We start from the raw sequence: 22285 nt of genomic DNA, 5'->3' as shown, positions 1-22285 counted from the left end.
GGGGTGCACTTTATCATGGCAAAAAATTAGAGATGTTGCAACATAGGAACAGACCAGCCAATCCATCAAGCCTGCTGATGCTCTGCACAATGGCCACTTAATCTAACCCCACTTTCCTTTTTGGTCACAAACTCTTCTTACCAATTCTCAATGTTAAAAAATTCTTCCCTTTTTAACCAATTTCTTGACTCTGCTACCACACAGTGTAAGACAGAATTCCACATCTCCAACCAGATTGTTTCAAATTTGTTCCTTCTAAATAATAACTGAACAATGGAAAGAGTCTTAAATTATTTCTCAATCCTGGAAACCTGAATTATTCACTTCTTAATCTCGGATATGATGAAAAGTAATCCTAGTTTCTAAAATTTTACTTTAGAACTGACCCCTCATCTCAGATAACAACTCAGTCAATATGCGCCACATATTTTCCATTGTTTTGCTCTATGACAATGAGATAATGTGCAAGTTCAACATCGTGCATTTTCTATTCTGTAACTCTCAACAATCAAGAATATGTACTTGTATCACCGCCTTAAATAATTGATGTATCTGTCCAAAAGGACATTTTAAAAGTCTTTGAATGTTTCTGTGCCAGAGAGGTGAGGTTTCTTTGCCAAACATGGGGTGCAGTTTATTTCCCACCCACCACCCCCTGCCAAGTTGACACGACACACCAAACCCTGCTCTATCTTCTTACCCCTACTCCCCACTTCTCCTTCTTTGTCATTTTCCTCCCCATCTTTCCCTTCTCACTCAACAACCTGCTCTTCCGCACTCCTGTTTCCACTTTCTCTTCCACATCACTCTTTTCCTCTTCTCCACCGCCCCCTTCCCCAAACCCAACCCCCTTCTTCCTGTAGTAAAAATGTAAATTCATGACCTTATTTTGGCTTAATGCAAAGTGGCACATCTCAGTTAACAACAGAAATGCAGCTAAAAACAAAAGGCTTCATGTCATGCCATACTGACCTCTCACACTGGCTACAATTAAACAAAATAGAAATCTTGTTTGCTTGATCACTCACATAACCAAACTGTAAACTAGTTAATCAAATTTGTCACAGCACTTCTGACCTTTCATTCTCAGACTATGTCAGCCTGAGCCCAAATTGAGGCTGGTTAATTTACACTAGGAACATTTTGTAAATGTTTGGGGTTCTCAAGATCACTCAAATTACAGTTGGTTGCTGATTGGATTCCTGGTGATTCGTAGCTGGACTCTAGAATCTGTGTGAAATTTATCACTTGTATCAAGCTCCTAATGAAACATGGTGTCAAATCTATTTGACCTCATTCCCACCAATTTTGCATTTGTCCATTACAATATTGATAGGAGTAAACTTGGACACTCAAATATTGGTGGTACAGTCACATAATACAGAGCAATTCTTAAAAACTCAAAAGTGGACATCCATGAGATGTTGTAAACCATCACCAGCAACAAAATTGTACTTAATCTCATGGTTTAGCATATGCATTGTTCTGCCTTAGCCATTAGGCTAGCGGACAATTCTGGCTCAATGTGGAATGTAAGAGAGCACTCTAGGAACTGAATCAGTTATGATGATTCTGGTTCTGTACTCGACGGAGTCTAGAAGGACACAGAGGGGGTGGGGTGGAGAGGGGTACAAGAATCTCATTGAAACTTACAAAATACTCAGAGGCTTGGATTGAGTAGATGTGGGGATGTTTCCACTAGTAGGGGAGACAGGGAATGGAGGGTATGGCCTCAGAGTGAAGAGATGACTCTTTAGAAATGAAATGAGGAATTTCTTCGGCCAGAGGGTTGTGCATCTGTGGAACTCATTGTCACAGATGGTTGTGGAGGCCAAGTCATTGTGTATATTTAAGGCAGATTGATAATTCTTGATTTGTAAGGGGATCAAAGGTTATGGGGAGAAGACAGAAGAATGAGGTTGAGAAACATAACAGTCATGATCAGATGGCAGCAGACTTGATGGGCTGTATGACCTAATTCTGCTACTATATATTTTGTTCGTATGTCAGAGTTCATAGTCTTTGCTCTACCCAGTGTGTTTAACTGTTGCTTGATATCACACTGAGTGAATTGCATTATCTGAAGACTGGGATCTGTGTTATTATGGATCTCCAGAGGGAGCCAAAATGGATCATCCACTCAGCAGTTTTGACTGAAGCTGGATTTAAGTATTTCTACCCTGTTTTTTCCATTGGTGTGCTGGGCTCCCCTATCATTGAAGTTGGAGGTACTTTGGAACCTTCTCCTCCTCTAATTGGGCAATTCTATTCACAGCTGGATGTGGTAGAACTGCACAGCTCTGATTTTGCTTTGTTAGTTTTGAAACTACTTAGCTCTATCCATTAGATATTGGATACAGTGTTTAGCTCTGTGTTGTAGCTTCACCAATATTTAGATTCCCACTGAGCCCATAATTCACATACATCTCATGTTTGGAGCTCATCCAGAATTTCAGCTGTAATAAAAGAACGTAAGAACTAGGAACAGTTTGGCAATTCAGCCCCTCAAGCCTGCTCTGCCATTCTATATGAGTAGGCTCATCTTACCTTGGCCTCAACCCCACTTTTCTGCCTGCTTTCCATAACTGTTCACTCCATTACTAATTATATATCTCTTTCTCCTCCTTAAATTTACCTAGTGCCTTGGCATCCACTACCCTCTGGGGAAGTGAATTCCACAGATTCACAACCCTTTGAAAGAATTCCTTCTCATGGGGCAGGGATAAGGTGAATAGTCAAGGTCTTTTCCTAGGTTTCCTAGGGTAAGAGAATCCGAAACTGAGAGGGTATAGGTTTGAAGGTGAGAGGGGAAAGATTTAAAAGGTACCTAAGGGGCAGCTTTTTCACGAAGAGAGTTGAGCATATATGGAATAAACTGCCAGAGGAGGTGGTGGAGACTGATACAATTACAACATTTAAAAGATATCTGGATGAGTATATGACTGGGAAAGGTTACGAGGGATATGGCCAAATGCTGGAAAATGGGACTAGATTAACTTAGGATATCTGGTCAGCATAGACGAGTTGAACCAAAGGGTTTGTTTCCATGCTGTACATATCTATGAATCTATCTCAATTTTAAATCTGCTACTTCTTATCCTGAAACCATAACTTATTTGTTCTAGATTGTCCCACAAGGAAAAACATCTGGTCTACGTCTACTTTGTCAATTCTCTTTTATATCTTATATCCTTCAATTAGATCTCCTTTCATTCTTTTAAACTGTAGAGAGCATTAGCTTCGACTGATTAATCTCTTTTCCTAACACAAGCTCCTCATCTCTGGAATTAATCTAGTGGATTTCTTCTGAACTGTCTCAAATGTAAGGGGGTCAAAACTGAATATTGAAGATTTACACTCCAGAATTAGTTATATGCAAAACAAAAGCTGTTTCAGTACAACTATGCTATAAATCTTGCAATGCAGAAATTAAACAGATAAGTACTGCTCACAATTAATTCAGCAATAACCTGCTCGTAATTGCTTAATTGGGGGCACTAACCGCCCCCTTCTTCTCCAGATCTCATTACAGCCTTGGTTTATACTTGGGGGAAGAAAAAAGCAGAATTCCAGAGGTGGGGTCAAAGTGAACGCTTTGGTGTTATGGGAGTGTTTGACTGAGGGTGACAGCAAAGAATTTAGTGAAATTTAGGTTATTGGAAATCTCAGGAAGTATTCTTCAGTGGTTGGACTCGTAGCCTATGAAAAAGAAAATGGTTGTTTATGGAAGATCAATCATCTCAGTACTAAATATTGTTGTTAAATGTTCTGCAGGGTAGTTTCCTCGGCCAAATGGTTTCAGCTGCTTCATCAATGATCCTACCTCCAACACAAGGTCAGAAATGAAGATGATGGAGACTGGTACAATAACAACATTCATGGATGGGTAAATGAATAGGAAGGGTTCAGAGATATATGGGCAATGTGATTAGATTTACCTAGGGTATCTGTTAAGTATGGATGAATTGGACCTGTTTCAGTGCTATACGTCTCTATGACTCTATAAGTGTCATATGACATTAATGCCGAGCAATGTGCCTGGATATGACCATCTCTACCAAAAGCAAATCTATAACATTCAATATCATTACTGTTACTGAACCCTTCACCATCAACGCCCTGGAGGACTATCATTGACCAAAAAGTAAACTGCTTTAGCCAGATAAATACTGTGGCTAGGAGAGGCTGGGATTTCTGTTACAAGTAACTCACATGTCCAATCTCCAAAGCCTGTGCACTGTATTCAAAGCACAAGTCAGGAGTGTGATGGGATGCTGTCCACTTTTTTGAATAATTGCTGCCCCAACACCATTTGAAATGGTCACCACTATCTGGGAAAATGTAGCATCCCTGATTGACACATTCATTCCCTCCATAGAGTGTTTGCTGTAGTGTGTAATATATACAGGACACACTAGAACAATTTGCTGACTTCCTTTGACAGCACCTTCCATGACCACAATCTCAAGCACCTAGATGGCCAAGAGGAATAGGTGCATGGGAACACTCACCTGAGCTTCAAGTCATGTGGCCGGGAAAGATGGTGACGTCTAAGTAATCCAGAATCCCAGGCTAATATTTTGGGGATATGGATTCAAATCCCATCATGGCAGATAGTAAAATTTGAACTCAATACATTTTTTAGTTTGCCCATGGTGCCCATGTAACTATTGTTGATTGCTGCAAAAACGTATCTGTTTCTTTAATGAACTTGGGAAAGGAAATTTGCTGTCGTTACCTGATCTGATCTACAGGTGACCAGAACCACAGCAATGTGGTTGACTCTTAACTACCCTTTGATCAATTAGGGAATGGTAATAAATGCTGGCTTAGCCACAACATACACATAAACTTTTTTTTTTAAATGCACACTATCCTGACTTGGAAATATATTATGACTTCTGTCATTGGATCAAACTTCATCTCCAACAGTACAATGAGTGTATCAACATCACATGGATTTCAGTGGTTCAAGGAAGTAGCTCACCACCACTTTCAAAATTAGAAGGAAGGCTGCTGATAAATGTTGGCTTTGCCTTTGGACTGATTACATTCCAAAAAAGGGAAAAAAATCTCCCTGAATCCAGAACACCACCATCTCTCTAAAACTAACTTTCTTTATACTGTCAGCTTCAATGTTCATCCCAGGTTCACCTATTCTATGATTTAGTTACCCTGTGGGTGAAAATAATTCCTCCTCCTTTCTTCCTTTATAAACTCCTGATTCTGCTGTTGTATTCTTGGAATGTGAACCATTTAGTAAAGTGCACAATTTGTCTGAATCAACTTAGCTCCCTTTATAATCTTAAATGTCAAATCAGTGAGTACCATAAAAGCACCAGTTTTCCAAGGCAACAGGTCTAGTTTCCTCAAAACCTCCTACTGAACATTTATTGATTTTTAAGTGAGTAATTTGATTCTTATGATGATCAGGGAACTTACATCGCAAATTCTCCTGAGATGGGATTTGAACAATGTCTTGTTTGAGCAACGTCCTGAGTCCTTTAAATTTGTAATCTTATCTCTACAAACAGAGGCCAGAACTTGAAATCTGAACAGTTTTCACGAATTCAAAAATGTAAATGTAACTAAAGGAGAGGATTTGGATTGACTGCCAAAGGAGGAGTGTGATGTGAATGAAAGGAAATCTGTAGGAATGGAAATGCGACAACTCTAGCATGGTTAGAGAGAAAAGGAAAACACTGCAGACTCCAGGAATATCCATGTGGGATACCCACCAATTTGGCTCATAGGATACAATTTCAACACTAAAATCTAAAAATTGTTCTAATGTTGAGATTGTGCATCAAACCACATAAGAAAGGAAATGTGAAACCATTAAAAAAGATAAATTGTCTCGGTGTAAATCTGACAAATAAAACCTCATCTTTTGCATGTACAGAGCTGACAGAAGAGACATTGACCAGGAATGAAGCAGTGCTGTCTATGGCATGTTGTAGATGAGTTACAGACTACTCCCAGTTGAATGAGATTTCAAACATACTGGATGAGCTCCAAACGTAAGATGAGATGTGCACAAATTATCAGTGGGGCTCAGTGGGAAGATGCAAGTCAAGTAATGATAGAGAAAGCACAGTTAACAGACCATATGGAGTACACCAAGTATGGGCAGACAATGGGAATCTATAACAAGGAACTGGGGCCACATGATCCAGTTCTGCCTGGCCACAACACTAACCTTCTTATCTTTCACCTTTAACTGTGGTTTATGAAGCTACTACAGATTTTATGGCCATGAAGGTAAATTATTGCTGTTTCCAGCAATGACAAATACAAGGTAAAAATCTAGCACCACTGAGAATCATTAATTTGTTTTAATACATCACTCCGTCCTCCTTTAAAAAGGGTCATGTGGAGTAATGTGAAATGACTGGACTCTATTTCCTGGCCTGAAACTACTCAGTGACGCTTTGAATTAAACTGGGCGATAATTTACATTTCCCACTTTGTTAAAAATCACTGTTGTGCACTTGGCAGGTTGACCTCCTTATTGACTGGACATTGAGTTTAGTGATCGTGAACTGAGTCCTTAGTTTGGTGCATAATGAAACAATATGCTTTTGGCACTGGCAGCGAGCCAATAAAGGTGGCACCTAAATACAACAGGCATGCAGTTCCTCTGACTGGCCATACCTTAAAGGTCGCATTCTGAATGTCCCAGCTTCTTACTGGGTTCATTTCCCCATCTTGATTGCATGAATCAGACATCAGTATTGTGCCTGTCTGCTGTTCCTGAGTCAAAGTGAGCAAATACAGCAGCGAATAGGGTTTAAAAGCATGGGATGGATGACTGGACATTGGCCCTGCCTCCACTTCCTGCCAGCAATCACTCTTTTCTCCTTGATTGCAGCTCCAGAACAGGTAAGAATGTTTAAATATCCATTTACAAATGGTGACAAAGTGACGGGGAAACCTGTCATCACCTGAGAAATTGATGAAGAAACTAATTAATGTGTAATTTTTCTTGTTTTGAAGAAAATTCCACTGAGAGTCAAAGCCCATAGTATTTTTTTTAATTCTATAGCTTTTTCTATAAGTTTTCCAGTCAGAAAGATGAAGGCTGTCACATTATTGATAAATGAAGAATTACACAATTGCATTAATATTTCGAGTGTTACTAAGTCTTTATCATTAGCAATGAGAATCCAAGCTTGTAGTTTGAAATGATTTGTTTAGTTAGTTTCACTCAAATACTGTAATAATTCCACATCCTGGAGGTTGCTGCTGGCAATATTGGCAGAGTCTTGCTTAACACATTTTTCTGACATTCCTTCACTAACTTTAGTGCAAATAAAGTCCCAATAAACTGATTTCAACTGCCATTCCATCAGCAATAGGAGCAACCCTATATCAATGTGTCACAAGTGAGCTTGCTAATAATAGCAGCAGTAATTTCTGAGTATGTATGTTTGTATCCAAATACAAATTTTTAAAGAACTAATAGGCTACATTTTCAACTTATCACCCAGGTGTAAAACTGAATATGCAGGATAGAGATTCAGTATAGAATCCTCTTCATTTTCATTCACAAAATCAAGGAGAATGAAATTCAGATGAATGTTGGATCCTGGTTGAGTTTAAGACTGATAGTGCTATGCCAGGGGATGGACTCAAGTCAGGTCAGATATAGCAGTTCGAGGGAGCAAAAGAATAATATGAGCACAACATAGAAGGAGCAGATCCTGAGTCTTCCATTTGGTCTATGTGGAATTAGGTGTGCAGAACTGATAAGGGAAGGAAATTCAGCCTATGTCTTGCATAAACACTTGTGGACAACTAACTCAATTGGAGCAATTCTGGGTTAGTTAGACTCAATTAAGGATCAAAATCTAAAATGTAAATTCTAAAAGATCAGCTCCTGGCAAATTCTGGGGTGGTGAAATGAATTGTTTTATCTTTCAGATGAGGGTGAAATAAATAAACTAATCTGTGATTACTGTATCAGAGATAATGGGAACTGCAGATGCTGGAGATTCCAAGATGATAAAATGTGAGGCTGGATGAACACAGCAGGCCAAGCAGCATCTCAGGAGCACAAAAGCTGACGTTTCGGGCCTAGACCCTTCATCAGAGAGGGGGATGGGGAGAGGGAACTGGAATAAATAGGGAGAGAGGGGGAGGCGGACCGAAGATGGAGAGAAAAGAAGATAGGTGGAGAGGGTGTAGGTGGGGAGGTGGGGAGGGGATAGGTCAGTCCAGGGAAGACGGACAGGTCAAGGAGGTGGGACACCTCCGCTCAGTTCGCAACAAACAACTGCACCTCCCAGTCGCAAACCATTTCCACTCCCCCTCCCATTCTCTTGATGACATGTCCATCATGGGCCTCCTGCACTGCCACAATGATGCCACCCGAAGGTTGCAGGAACAGCAACTCATATTCCGCCTGGGAACCCTGCAGCCATATGGTATCAATGTGGACTTCACCAGTTTCAAAATCTCCCCTTCCCCCACTGCATCCCTAAACCAGCCCAGTTCATCCCCTTCCCCCACTGCACCACACAACCAGCCCAGCTCTTCCCCCCCACCCACTGCATCCCAAAACCAGTCCAACCTGTCTCTGCCTCCCTAACCGGTTCTTCCTCTCACCCATCCCTTCCTCCCACCCCCAGCCGCACCCCCAGCTACCTACTAACCTCATCCCACCTCCTTGACCTGTCCGTCTTCCCTGGACTGACCTATCCCCTCCCCACCTCCCCACCTACACCCTCTCCACCTATCTTCTTTTCTCTCCATCTTCGGTCCGCCTCCCCCTCTCTCCCTATTTATTCCAGTTCCCTCTCCCCATCCCCCTCTCTGATGAAGGGTCTAGGCCCGAAACGTCAGCTTTTGTGCTCCTGAGATGCTGCTTGGCCTGCTGTGTTCATCCAGCCTCACATTTTATCATCTTGTGATTACTGTATGATGTGATTGGTAAATATTTAATTCGTAGAGGCAATAGCACCAGAAGAGACAGAACAAGGGCAGGAATTCAGGCAGCTGGAGAATTTTATTCTGGATCAAGGACCTTGAACTTTTGAAACAGGGGACTACATCAGCAACTTTCATTTGATCTTTGACTCCCTGTAAAATAGGAAGTATGCTGGAATGTTACCTATAAACCTACTGAGAGAATTACAAGTTAGAATGTAATTGAGGGTTTGGGCAATCTAAGTGAAAAACAACAGATATCCAAAGTGAGAGTTACAGGCTGATGTCTATTCAAGTGTTAAGTGGGCAAGTTTAAATTCAGGAGTAACAGATATCCAAGGAGTGAGTTACAGGCTGGAATCAAATCAAGGAATGTGAAAGATTTATATATGTTATTGGCTGAAATCTAAGCAAGGTTTTCAAGGCATCTTTGTATAGTACTAAAATCCCATTATGCACCATTTAGAGAAACCTGAACACCCAGCAATTAACTGACAGAAACTATGCCATAAGATTTCATGTTTTTAAATAAATGTGAACTTTATTGTATGTAAAGAGAAATTAAGCAGAGAAAACACTACAGGTTTGACTTTTGGCTTATAAAGACCTCCCCACCTATACTGTCCCCTCCACTTACCTTCTCCTCTATCCATCTTTGGCCTGCCTCCCCCTCTCTCCCTATTTATTTCAGAATCCTCTCCCCATCCCCCTTTTCCGATGAAGGGTCTAGGCCCGAAACGTCAGATTTTGTGCTCCTGAGATGCTGCTTGGCCTGCTGTGTTCATCCAGCTTCACACTTTATTATCTATAATGCAATACACTCACTCAGGTTTACTTTTTACTCACCCCAAGAGTTCCTTTACCTTGCCAAATCCTGCAACCTGAGACCAATGGCATGGTGGTTCAATGGCTACCACTGCTGTCTCACAGCACCAGGGATCCGGGTTCAATTCCAGCCTCTGGTGACTGCATGGGATTTGTATGTTCTTCCTGTGTTTGTGTGCCCTGGTTTCTTCCCACAATCCAAAGATGTGCAGGTTAGGTAGATTGGCTATGCTAAATTGTCCAGGGATTAGATTAGATTAGATTAGATTCCCTACAGTGTGATGTGTTGGTTCAGTAGATTAGCCATGGGAAATACAGGGATGGGGTAGGGGAGTGAGTCTGGGTAACATGCTCTTTGGAGAGTAGATGTGGACTTGTTGGCTGAATAGCCTGCTTCTTCATTGTAGGGATTCTATGGAACACAACAGTAATCCTCAGAGCTCCAGCTATGCTCTGAGTTAAGATTCTATAGAAGTCTTCCTATTAGTTTCTTCGCTCTGCAAACTTGCACCTTTTCTTTATAGCTCTCATAACTGTCAAACCTCAGCTCCTTATTCGGATTGTTGTAAGATACCTAAATGCTTTCTAAGATAATTCTTCAGTGTCTTCAATTGCAAGGCGTATAAGTCCCAGGTAGAAATCTTCCACTAGCTGTGTGCGAGAGCAAATCTTTCAGTTGCTTTTCCCTCACAAAACCCAAACTGATCAAGAGCTCCAAACACATTTTTGTTACTACTTTCATGCTTAAGATGCAGGCTTGATTAACATTTATTTTCTTTGACTGTCTCAACTCAGTGAATTGTAGCCTCATTATCAAATCTGCAATTTCTTCAGTCTATTTCTAAACTGAACTACATGCTTCTATCCATGAAAAACTTTGATAAATCAAACAAAACAACCTTTGAACCAAGGGTCCACTCTGAATCATTATCTCTATAGTAGTATGGCATGTTTTGTGATGGTTCAGTCAGAAATACAAATTAATTATATTACTTTCAGTTCAATGCTTATTGTGCCTTCGCTATAGACTTTCTGACTTCAAAACAAGTTTAGAGATGGGTGGATGGATAATTCATTGAAGAATTTTCCACTATCAATTCTGATATTGTAAGATAACAGAGGCTGTCTTTCAACACTGTAAACACATGTGTTTGAGTTGCATTTACATCAGGTTATTTTCACCAGTTGCTCAAATTTTTCCATACTTCAAACAATTAAATTGCTAAGCTTAAATTTTATACACTTAAACATACGAATTATGAACTAGATGAGATTGTTGACTTGCTTGCTGAGCTGGCTTGTTCTTGTTCAGATGTTTTGTCACCATGCCAGGTGACATCATCAGTGGAGCCTCTGATGAAGCCAGCTCGGTGAGCAAGTCAACCTCACCCACAACCTGAACTACAGATCTTTGCCAAAACTTTATGAACTAGATGTTTACAATAGAATCACATACACCCAGAGTGTGTTTTAGATTGGAATCTAATTGACTCCTGTAAAAGTGCCTTACATCATTAGGGACACAGGTTTGATTCCAGCTTAGGCAACTGCCTGTTTAGAGGTGACACCTTCTCCCCATATCTGCATGACTTTCCACTGGGTGCTCTGGCTACCTCCCACAGTCCAAAGGTGTGTAGGTTAGGTGGATTGGATCATTCTAAATTGTTCTGTAGCATCCAGGGATGTGCAAGTTAGGTATACTAACCATGGTAAATGCAGAGTTACGAGGATAGGGTGCGGAAAGGATGCTCTATGGAGGATCAGTGCAGACTTGCTACACTGTGGAGATCCTTTGACTTTATGAAAGTGGGATATATTTAGTTATAGATTCATTACCTGGGCAGCGAATTAAAAGTTTTAATCTAATCAAAGGTTTGTGATGTTTACGTAAAATAATAGTTAGCTGGTTGTGATTTATAGTTTGGAATTTAATCTTAGAGTCAGAATCATACAGGACAGAAACAGACCCTTTAGTCTAACTCATCTATGATGACCAGGTACCCTAAACTGATCTAGTCCCATTTGCCAGCATTTGGCTCCATATCCCTCTTAAACCTGTCCTATTCACATTCCTGCCCAAATGTCTTTTAAATGTTGTAATCATACCCACCTCCACCTCCTCCCCCTCTGGCACCTTGTTCCATACACACACTGCTCTGAGAAAGTTGCCCCTTTGGTCCCTTTTAAATCTTTCCCCTCTAACCTTAAACCTATGCCTTCTAGTTTTGGACACCCTAACCCAGGGAATAAAACTTTGACCACTCACCCTATCTATGCCCTTCATGATTTTCTCAACCTCTTTTAGATCATTCCTCATTTTCTGAGGCTCTAGGGAATAAAATAGCCTATTCAGCTTACAGCTTACACCCTCCAGTCCCAGCAACATCTTTAAGTCTATACTGAACCCTTTTAAGTTTAACAACATTTTTCCTGTAGCAGGGAGACCAGAATTAAACACAGCACTTCAAAGTGACCTCACAAATGTCCTGTACAGTCATAATATGACATCTACGCAACGTTCTGATCAATGAAGGCAAGCACACCAAATGCTTTTTTTTCCACCACCCTATCTACATTGCAACTTCACTTTCAAGGAACAATGCATCTGCAACCCTCTGTCTCTTTATTCAGCAACATTCCCCACCATTATGTGTACAAGTCCTGCCCTGGGTTGCCTGAACAAAATGCAACATCTCACATTCATCTAAATTAAACTCCATCTGTCACTCCTCAGCCCATCAGATCAAAGTCCCATTGTACCCTGAGATAACCTTCATTGCCCACTACACCACTAATTTTAATGTCATCTGCAAATGTACTAACCATATCTCCTACATTAACATCCAAATCGTGTACATAAATGACAAAGAACTGCGGATCCAGCATGAATCCTTGCAGCACACCATTGGTCTCAGGCCGCTAATCCAAAAAAAACTCTCTAACACCACCCTCAAAATGGTTCAGTTGCTTTATCCAAAGACTGGTGTTAATAGTATGTTGATCTAATGATCAAGGATAAGCATGTACAGGTGAAGGCCATTGACTAAGTACCTTGAGCACATACAAAAGGTTTTTGAGTCATTGATGCTGGCTTTCAGGTCTCCCAAGACTGAGAACTTGAGTACATGGTTTTCTGTGTTTATTTTTAAATATTTCACTTGCCCTTGAAAAATCTCCAGTTGTAATGTGTTTCTTCATAACATTTAATTTCCATATTTCAGAACTGACATCTGGTGTTATCTGGGTGCATAGACAATTCATCTGTCCAATCAAGTTTTTTAATTAGTCATCTTTAGATATAACATTACATCTCTGTGACAACCTAGCGCAATTTATTAGGATATGAATAATACCTTCTTGATAAGATTGTTGATTCAAGCTTACTCACAATCTATTCTGAATATTGTTAAACCTGACTTTCAATCTTAAGTTTCCCTTTAATACTACTTAAAACAATTCCTCAAATTCCACAGAACCCACCCTTCCCCCATGAAAGTCATTGGAATTCGTCATAAAGTTTGTTAAACTATTAGAATATTGCTGCATCTAATCACTGTTGAAAATGACTGAGTTGTATTGAAATTGAAGAGATATGTTGGAGTAGTTTATGTACAGAATAAAAGTTTTAAATGTGAAATTCAGGCTAAAATCAAATTAAGGTGTTTGGTGACAGTTTTATATCTAAAATAGCTGCTCTCTCGAAGTGAGTTATACAACATAATCTAACCAAGGATTTTGGTAAAATCTAGAATATTAAACTTAGCGAGTGAGTTGTACACTGCAATCAATTCAAGGTGTTCTAGGAAATGTTTACATTCGGAATGACAGATACCCAGCAATAATTTACAAGTTAGAATCTAATCAAGGGATTTTGTTATGTATTTTATAAAATCAAAGAGGCTTTCTAAACTAAAATCCTGCCTTCCATCTCTATCCTTTAGTACCATGTTCCACTAATTTTCTCTATGCTTGCTTTTTCCACATTTTTGCTGTTTCAGGAAGCATTTGTCTATAGACTCCATTCCCATTGAATGTATACATATGAGTTATTAATTTTCAAGAAACATCACACTGGTCAAAACATAGTGCCAGATCACTTGTGTAGTGCACCTTTTACACATTCCTTTTTCACCGTGCTATATCCGACACACCACTCCCCTCCTTTTGCATCTCTGTCAACTCATTCTCTGCCTATCCTTCTCACTTTGCTCCACAAATGGCCTGCCTGGGATTTGTTGAAGTACATATGTGTTAGTTTCTTGCAATTTACAGCATTCTGAGGAAGTGAAAGAAGTGTTCTGCAGAGTGAAGGCCAAAAGCAATTCCAGCCACAGGTGGAGCCTGTGCGCTACTGGTTTAGACTGGAGTCTATGCCCCTAGTGTTTTGGGCACTTGTTTACAGGTGAGCTGCAGTTGAGTTATTGATCTCATTTTTGGCAGCATGAACTGCATGAGCTGATTTGGTGTCTGCTGATCCCGCCTGTTTGCTAAGCATCCATGCAACAGGGGTCTCTGACCTTTGCAGCGCATGACTTCGGTTTAAGAGGGCTGAAGTTAGAACATAAATGAAACATTGCTGAGACAAGGCCACTTCAGAGTGAAATGTCTGGTGAGGAAACAGTACTTGGTGAGGTATTCTTGACCATTTTTATTCTGCTGCATTCCTTTAGTAAAGTTCAAGTGAGCAATGACACTATTACCTTGTGTAACTGTTACTGGGTAAAGTAATTAAATGAGGTGGGCCCAGGATATTTTTTTCCACGTCAAGTGATGAATGTTTACAGAAATACACGTAGACTTCAAGCTGTTGGTAATCTATCCAAAATTAAATAAAAACAGAATAGTCCTGAAAGATGGCTATTAATTAAGGGAACTAGGTTTTACAAGAGAGACAGGTTAAGTAGGAACAAAATCCCCTGAGAAGGTGGAAATAAAGTAAGGGTTTTAGCAAATGCAGAATAATGAGAGGTAAACTTGCAGATTTCCTGAACATGAAGTTTCACTTCTTGCCCTCCAGCCCTTGGAAGTTTGTACATTTCTGATGGGAACAAAATTCAGCAGCAAACCAGTATGACTTCTAGGCACATTCATTCAAATCGACTTTCAGTTCCTCAGCTGCAATATAAACCATCCTGTTGTGCCATTCTAACATGCTGAGTTTTAATATTTCTATATTATGTATGTTATTAGTCTGCATGTTCCCAAAAGAATTGAAGAGTTCCCAGGTGATTTTCATTTACCTTTAAAATTTGAAACCCCAGCGCAGTGATTGTGCCCCCACCCTGGACCAAGAGGCCTGGCTTCAAGTCCCACCTGCTCCCTGGACAGGTTGATTTAAAAAATACCTGTAAGGCCAGAAAGATTTTGATTTTGGTCCTGGTTCTGCACTTTGTTGCATCTGCTGCAGTATAATGGGGTATTTCATTGCTGATGACTCCCTGGATAGAACCTCCATTTCACAGTGCTGCTTTTGCTTTCCCAGAGTGCGTCATTCTCCCTGTTTGAAGACACTGTTCAGAAATGGAGACAGTACCGCAATGAGTGCATCGAGAATGTACTGTCTCAGCCGGATTCCCTCACAGGTACCAATATAATATACTGACCGAGACTGTACCAAGTTCAGACACCTGTCATGTCCACTTTCATTTATAATTCATCCTTTCAAGATTCCACCTTTTGCTCATAGTGTTACAGCTATATCGCTATTTTGTTTAGTCTTTCGTGGGATGTGAATTCAGCTGGCAAGGCCAGCCTTTGTTGTAAGTCCCTAATTGCTCTTGAGAAGGTGATTGTGAGCTTTGTCCCGAACCATTCAGGTGGTGTAGATATATCCACAGTGCTGTTGTGATTTTGATGTAGCAACTGTAAAGGAACAGCAGTATTGTTCCAAGTCATCATGGTGTGCGACTTAGAGAAGAATTTGAGGTCTTGCTGTTACCATGTACCTGCTTATGTTTTATTTCACAAATATAAATGATTTTTATGAATAAAGCATAAATGCATAGAGATATTCTACATCATATTTGTATAGTCTTTGCAAAAAGAAAAACAAGCAAAACAATGGAATTTTGACATTTGTCAGAGTATGTCTACAGTTGCAAAAAATAATTTCCTACTTATGCAGATAACTATGTTCATTTTGAAGCACCAAGGGGGTTCCGACAGCTGAATGGGCCCTTGTTATACTTCAGCAGAAAGACCTCAGGCAGTGGTCTTTCCCCACAATGCCTTGGCAGCTTTTGCCCCAAGCTTTAGAGCATCCGTCATCACATTGTACTGGACCTTGGAATGTGCCAGTCTACAACTAGCAGACATGTTCAACTCCTTAAATGTACCTGCTGTCCTTGATGTAGGCAGTTGAAGTTACAGGTTTGTGAAGCATTCTTGAAGGATTCTCAGCAATTTGTTACAACCCATTTCGGTACATGCCAAATACTGTTTCCACTGCACACTGATCGGGGAGGGAATGAATGATTAAGGTGGTGGTTGGGGTGATTAGGACAACAGGATAGTATCCCTAAATCCCAAAGTAGTAGCTGGTTGAGACAGAATGATGGGCTTCCTTCAGCATCATTATTCTCTCATCGATCAAAAAAAAGGGAAAATGTTATTGACACAGAGCAAATCACTCACAGAGATATAAACGTGGCAAATTAATTGTGTGAAAATTATATTCAGGGCATTCAATCAAACAGGATCTGCTATTTCCTAGTAGACAAAGGTCTCACATTCAGATATTATCAACTTACGACCAACACAATGAAGATAGAAATCTACCTCTGTTTTGCTGCATGTGACATACCTGCATGTTATATAGTAACTGAGTTATGGGGCATTGCACTCCAGTGTTATATTTAAAGATGCAGTATCTATTAAGGTCCTCTCGGTTCTATCATTAACTGTTTGGACTTGGATATTATTCAATTCAGACTTATTACCAGTTCTGTTGATTTTTACCATTATTGTGTTTACATCCCAAGGTGATTTCTGCCATCGTTTCTTTGACATGCATATCTGCTGGCCAGATGCATTGCCAGGAACCAAAGTGAATGTTTCATGTCCCTGGTATATTCCTTGGATAGACAGAGGTAATTATTAAATGAAAGTAAACTATCCCAATGATGCTCCTTTAAGGCATGAATCACTGACAAAGATTTTTTGAAACTAAATAACTGTCTCCAGGAACATTAACTAAACCGAGAATGCATGGCACTGTTGTACAAGTCAAACACATTTGCACCTAAAGTAAAATCCAATATACAAATAGTCTGGTTCATTATAATGGATTTTTGTCAAAAGGGAGAGGGTACAACTTCTCACAGTTAACACCACATATGTGTTTTTCAAAGCAAGAGCATAACACAGGAGGAATGCAAGCAAAATCCATTCTGTTACTAGTGACCAAGAGAAAGAAACTGATAGATGCAGAAATGTGCAACAAAAGCGAACCAAATCCATTGAACAATCTGTGGAGAGAAAATTACTTCCTGTAGTTCTGAGAAGGGGTCACTGGATCCGAAACATTAATTCTGATTTCTCTCTCAGATGCTGCCAGACCTGCTGAGCTTTTCGAGCAATCTATTTTTGTTTCTGATTTACAGCATCTGAAGTCATTTTGGTTTCTGCTCAACAATCTGTTGGAAACAGAGGAAGCCACAAATATATATAATATGGTGCATAGCCAACAAGTTCATACCTGGCCTGGAATCTATAGGATACAGATTCTGTTTGAAATCTGCAAGGTATTATTATCCAGAGATTATTAGAATATAAAACATTGTCTCCTTTGGTTTTGGGATCAAGGATATAATAGAGGGAGCACAGGATGTCTTTTTGCAGGTGAGGGGGTCAGAGTTTGTGTGGGTGTGAACAGGCAGAGATCATGATGCACATTAGAACCAGCAACAGAGGTAGGATGTGGGATGTGGTCCATTGGAATTTTAGGAACTTTGTTGAAAATTAGGAACCAGTAGTAGCAATCTTGGCATCACTCTCACTGCCACATATGAATACTGGAAAGGTGATATTGGGGGGAAGGTTTTACATTCTGGGACACTGGGACTGGCACTGGGGAAATGGCACAGGTACAAACCTGATGGACTGCATTTAAGTAGAGCCAAGGAACTGAGTTCCTTGCAGGGTAATTTGCAAATGCTGTCAAGGAGGCTTTCAAGGTGTGAGAACAGAAATGAATATTGGAAAGAACTACCAGGGTACACAAAATACTGGGAGAACTCTAGAATAGAGAATAGTGAGCTAATAGAGTGGAAGAGAGTAGTGGATTCTAAATTAGGGTTGCACTGCTGCATGGATTGTCATCATGAAGACTGGTGAGTTACAGATGTAGATTGTCATGTGGAATCATGTTTCCTTAGCAGAGAGGACATGGTGTTAAATATTCCTGGTTACATGGTGTTTATAAAAGATATGAAAGGGAAAAGGGACAGTGGGGTTAGGTGGACGTATTTGGCAGTATTTGTTCAGGAGAACATTATTGTGATGCAGAAAGAGGAGGTCCTAAAAAATACAACGGCAGACTCAATTTGGCTTGAATTTGAATTAAAGAACAAAAAGGGTACAATTACACTGCCCAGTGTGATCTACAGAGCACCAACAGTGGGAAAGATTTAGTGGAGCAAATCTGCTGTGAAATTATAGAGAAGGTCAAACATCAGAGTATTTAAAATGGGGACAATAATTATCTGAATATAGATTAGCATACTGGTGGTATAAAAAAACAGTGAGAAACATGCATTCCTTGATTATGTTCAGGACAATTTTCTACAACAGTACGCCAATTACAACCAGAAACGAGTCAATGCTAGACTTGGTTGTTGGGAACAAGGGACAATTGAATAGCATTTAGGGGTCAGTGATCATTATATCATTAGGTTTAACATAACAGCAAAAAACAGGAAAATCCATAGGTAAGATTAATTAACTAGGGGAGAATATCAATGGAGCAAGGGCAGAGCTGGGCAGATAGAATAATCTTCTCCAGATTCAGGGGTGATGCTAAAAGACTGGAGAATTGCAAATGTAATACCCCTATCCAAAATGAGGTGTTGAGGATAAGCCCAGCGACTACAAATCAGCTAGTTTAGGCTTTAGATGTAGGGATATTTCTTGAAAAATGTGATAGAGATAGAATTAATAATCATATGAAAACTTTGGGTTCGCTAGGAAGAGTCAGTCTCAAATTCACCAAATTGCTGGAGTTTTTTTCAAGATGTAACAGGGAAAGGGCAATGCTGTTAATGTGGTATAAATGGACCTTCCAAAAAGCATTCAATATAGTGCCATATAATGGGCTTGTGAAAGAAAACTAGTGCTTGTGGAGTAAATGGGGTAGTAGCAACAAGGATGCAAAATTAGCTGACACAGAGGACTTTCCAGGTTGGAGGAAGGTTTGTAGTGCCACTCCCCAGAGATTGGTTTCAAGATCCTTGCTTTTTCTGATATATATTCATGGATAGTTCTTGGTGCACAGGGAACAATTTCCAAGTTTGTGAATGACACAAAACTTGGAAGTATTGAAAAATGTGAGGAGGATAATATAAAACTCAGAATTGCCATTGTCAAGTCAGCAGAGTGGTCAGATGAATTCCAAATACATAGTGGTATGAGGTGGTTAGAACATGGAGGTGCAGTTTAAAATAAATGGCACAACCCAAATGAATGCGCAGGGGCAGAAAGAGTTAGGTTTATATGCGTGTAAATCACTGAAAACGGCAGGACAGATAGAACTAGCAGTTAAAAAGCCCATAAGGTGTAATAACAGAAGTAGGCCATTCATCCCATCAAGCTTGCTTCAACATTCAGATATCATGGCTGATCTAATAATCCTTAACTCCACATTCCTGCCTCTGTCCCAAATCCATTGATTTCCTTACTGATTAAAAATTGCTCAGCCTTGAATATATTTAACAATCCAACCTCTATAGCTCTCTGTGGTAAAGAATTCCAAAGATTCCTGCCCTCAAATGATAAATTTCTCTTCATCTTTGTCTTAAATGTCTGTTCCCTTATTCTGAGATTTTGCTGTCTGGTCCTAGACTCTCCTACAGGGGAAATAGCCTCTCCACATCTACCTTGTCAAGTCCCCTAGGAATCTTGTATATTTCAGTGAATTTGCCTCTCATTCTTTTAAATTTCAAAGAGAACAGGCCCAACCTACTCAGCCTCGCCTCACTTCCACCTGATAAGACAGTGCTTCCATCTCGGATATCAGTCTAGGAAACCTTCTCTAGACTGGCTACAATGCCAGTATATCTTCCCTTCGATAAAAGGCTCAAAAACTGTTCATAGTATTTGAGGCCTGGTCTGACAAGTGCCTTGTATAGATTTAGCAAAACCTCTCTACCTTCACATTATATTCGCTTTGAAATAAAGACCAACTTTCTATTTGCCTTGCCTATTATTTCAGAACTTGGATGCTAGTTTTTGGTTTTCATGGACCAAGACACCAAATCCCTCTGTTCTAATGCTTTCTTCAGTCTTCCTCTAATTTAAATAATATTCAGTTCCTCTATTCTTCCTACCAAAGTACAAACCCTCACATTTACCCACATCATTATCCATAACCCTAATCTTAAACAAGATATTGTTTATAATCATGTTGTAGTACAGAAATTTAATATTACTGGAAAAAAATGATAAATTCTATCTAAGCATTTCATTTTGCATTCATCAGGGCAATTTGCAAGAATACAAATTCAAGGGGAAAGCATTATTTATACTGCTTGAGATGAGAATGTCAATTGATAGAGGCACTGCCAGAGAGAATGTGACAATTAATGTTGATGGACTGTTAACTGCCAGATTTTGTAATAATAATATGATTAATAAATTAAATAATGATGTGAAAAACTGTTCTCAACAATGCCCTCCCTGGTTTACTGACCCCTCAAGAGAGTAGCATTGCCACTTGTGACAAATAAACTGAATAATTCACTGACAAACTCACTTCAAGGGTGTAACTCTGTCACATTGTGACTGACTGACCCTTCAAGAATGATAACCCATTGTTGTGTAAATTGTTGAGTAAACTCAATTTGTTCCCCCTAGTTGATAAAGGCTCTGCATTCAGATACTGTACTGAAAAAGGTTCTTGGCTAATGGACAATTACACAAATGAGCCCTGGGTTGATCATTCAGAATGTGATGAAGATCATGTGTTTCTACATCAACAGGTCAGTGAGGACTATGGATGATTGGTGTGCAGGGTATTTTGGGAATGAGGCAGAGTACAGTGAGAATGGGTACAATGACTTTAGGATACAGCGACCAAGGTAAATGGTGGGTGGGGTACAATGGGTTTGAAGTACAGTGAGTGATGGGTAAGGTGGCTAAAGGGTGAGGTGGGATGGTGATACGGTAAGGGTGGGATTGATGTAGAGTGACTGGTTCCCCATTGATGCCTTTGTCTATCTGTAGCTGGTCAAGCAGCAGACTCTGAGCACATTCCGCTTTGTTTACACGGCTGGTTACACTCTGTCTCTCATTACACTCATCGGGGCAAGTCTAACTCTCATCTCATTCAGGTACTTTAACATTTATCTCAAATTATTTTTCTTTTTTTTACTTTTGCCCCTTATTTTTCTCTCGCGGTTTGCCTCCACATATTGTCCTACAGCTCCACATAACAATAGAGGATCTATTGAGAGTTACAGACAAATTCCCTCCTGTGGGGACTCTCCAAGCCCTAACTTCACTCCAGTAGAACAGCAGATTTTGGAACTTCAGTCTGAATCTGGCATCATACCTGAGAGACGATTATATCAGAAAAGGAATGCTCCACTCTATTTAAATGGTACTTTCCTTGAACGTTTTATGTTAAAGGCACTATTGTTGGTTTGGAACTGATTTGTTAAATAGCCTCTTCTCCACAGGGCTCAGTCCCTGTGAAAGACAATAAATTCAGTTTCTCTGCCATAGGTCCCTCCTGCTGAGGGTGCAGTGCCAAACTTGTCAATCATCATTGCAAGTTTCTGATCCTCCAGCAGATTATCACCCTTGGAATATCCACCACCAGAGACTTTAAACTTTTATTGTTCAACACATCTCCAAGGGGAAATCTATTTAACTATGACTCCCAAGCAGCTGATCATAGCAACCCCTGACCCCCAAAAGTTGATCCTGTCTGTCCCCAAACAGCTGATTCCGTTAGACCATCCCCAAAGCCAAACAGCTGATTTCTGAACCTAGGACTCGAAACAGCTTATTTCCCAGTCCTGGATCCCCGCTATCCCTGATGCCAGACAATCTGTGGAGATGTGTCCCAGAGGTAGGGTGGGTTTCGCAACTGAATCAAACCTCGAGGTAAAGGATGAATAGCTGGTAATCAGGAGATCATTACTTTCCTTGTCCCTCAGGAAACTCCATTGCATGAGAAACTATATCCATCTGAACCTGTTTGGCTCCTTCATCCTCCGAGCTATTGCCGTGTTGGTCAAAGATGTGCTCATGGACAATCCACAAGCAGGAAATGGCAATGTCAGTGTCGAATTGCAGACTGCTGATCCAGACATGG

At 40.1% G+C, this 22285-nt stretch overlaps 1 protein-coding gene across 3 annotated transcripts in view; it reads left to right on the top strand.

Moving 5' to 3' along the window:
• The first annotated feature begins 6569 nt into the window (after positions 1-6569).
• LOC125462164 (glucagon-like peptide 1 receptor) overlaps positions 6570-22285 on the top strand; it is a 29623-nt gene continuing 13907 nt past the window's right edge. Inside the window, exons 1-6 of one of the 3 annotated variants that reach the window (XM_048551795.2) lie at positions 6570-6882; positions 15236-15335; positions 16734-16841; positions 20821-20945; positions 21190-21296; positions 22128-22284. In XM_048551795.2, coding sequence (XP_048407752.1) covers positions 6799-6882; positions 15236-15335; positions 16734-16841; positions 20821-20945; positions 21190-21296; positions 22128-22284 — 681 coding nt within the window. In that variant the 5' untranslated portion in view covers positions 6570-6798. Of the gene's footprint in view, positions 6883-14282; positions 14386-15235; positions 15336-16733; positions 16842-20820; positions 20946-21189; positions 21297-22127; position 22285 lie in introns of those variants that run through there. The other 2 variants (XM_048551793.2, XM_048551796.2) reach the window with 2 other exon arrangements.

This window comes from Stegostoma tigrinum, chromosome 23, assembly GCF_030684315.1.
Source record: "Stegostoma tigrinum isolate sSteTig4 chromosome 23, sSteTig4.hap1, whole genome shotgun sequence".
Classification (NCBI taxonomy): domain Eukaryota; kingdom Metazoa; phylum Chordata; class Chondrichthyes; order Orectolobiformes; family Stegostomatidae; genus Stegostoma; species Stegostoma tigrinum.
The sequence above is the reverse complement of the archived record's forward strand: the minus strand, read 5'-3'. Positions and strand labels throughout refer to the sequence as shown.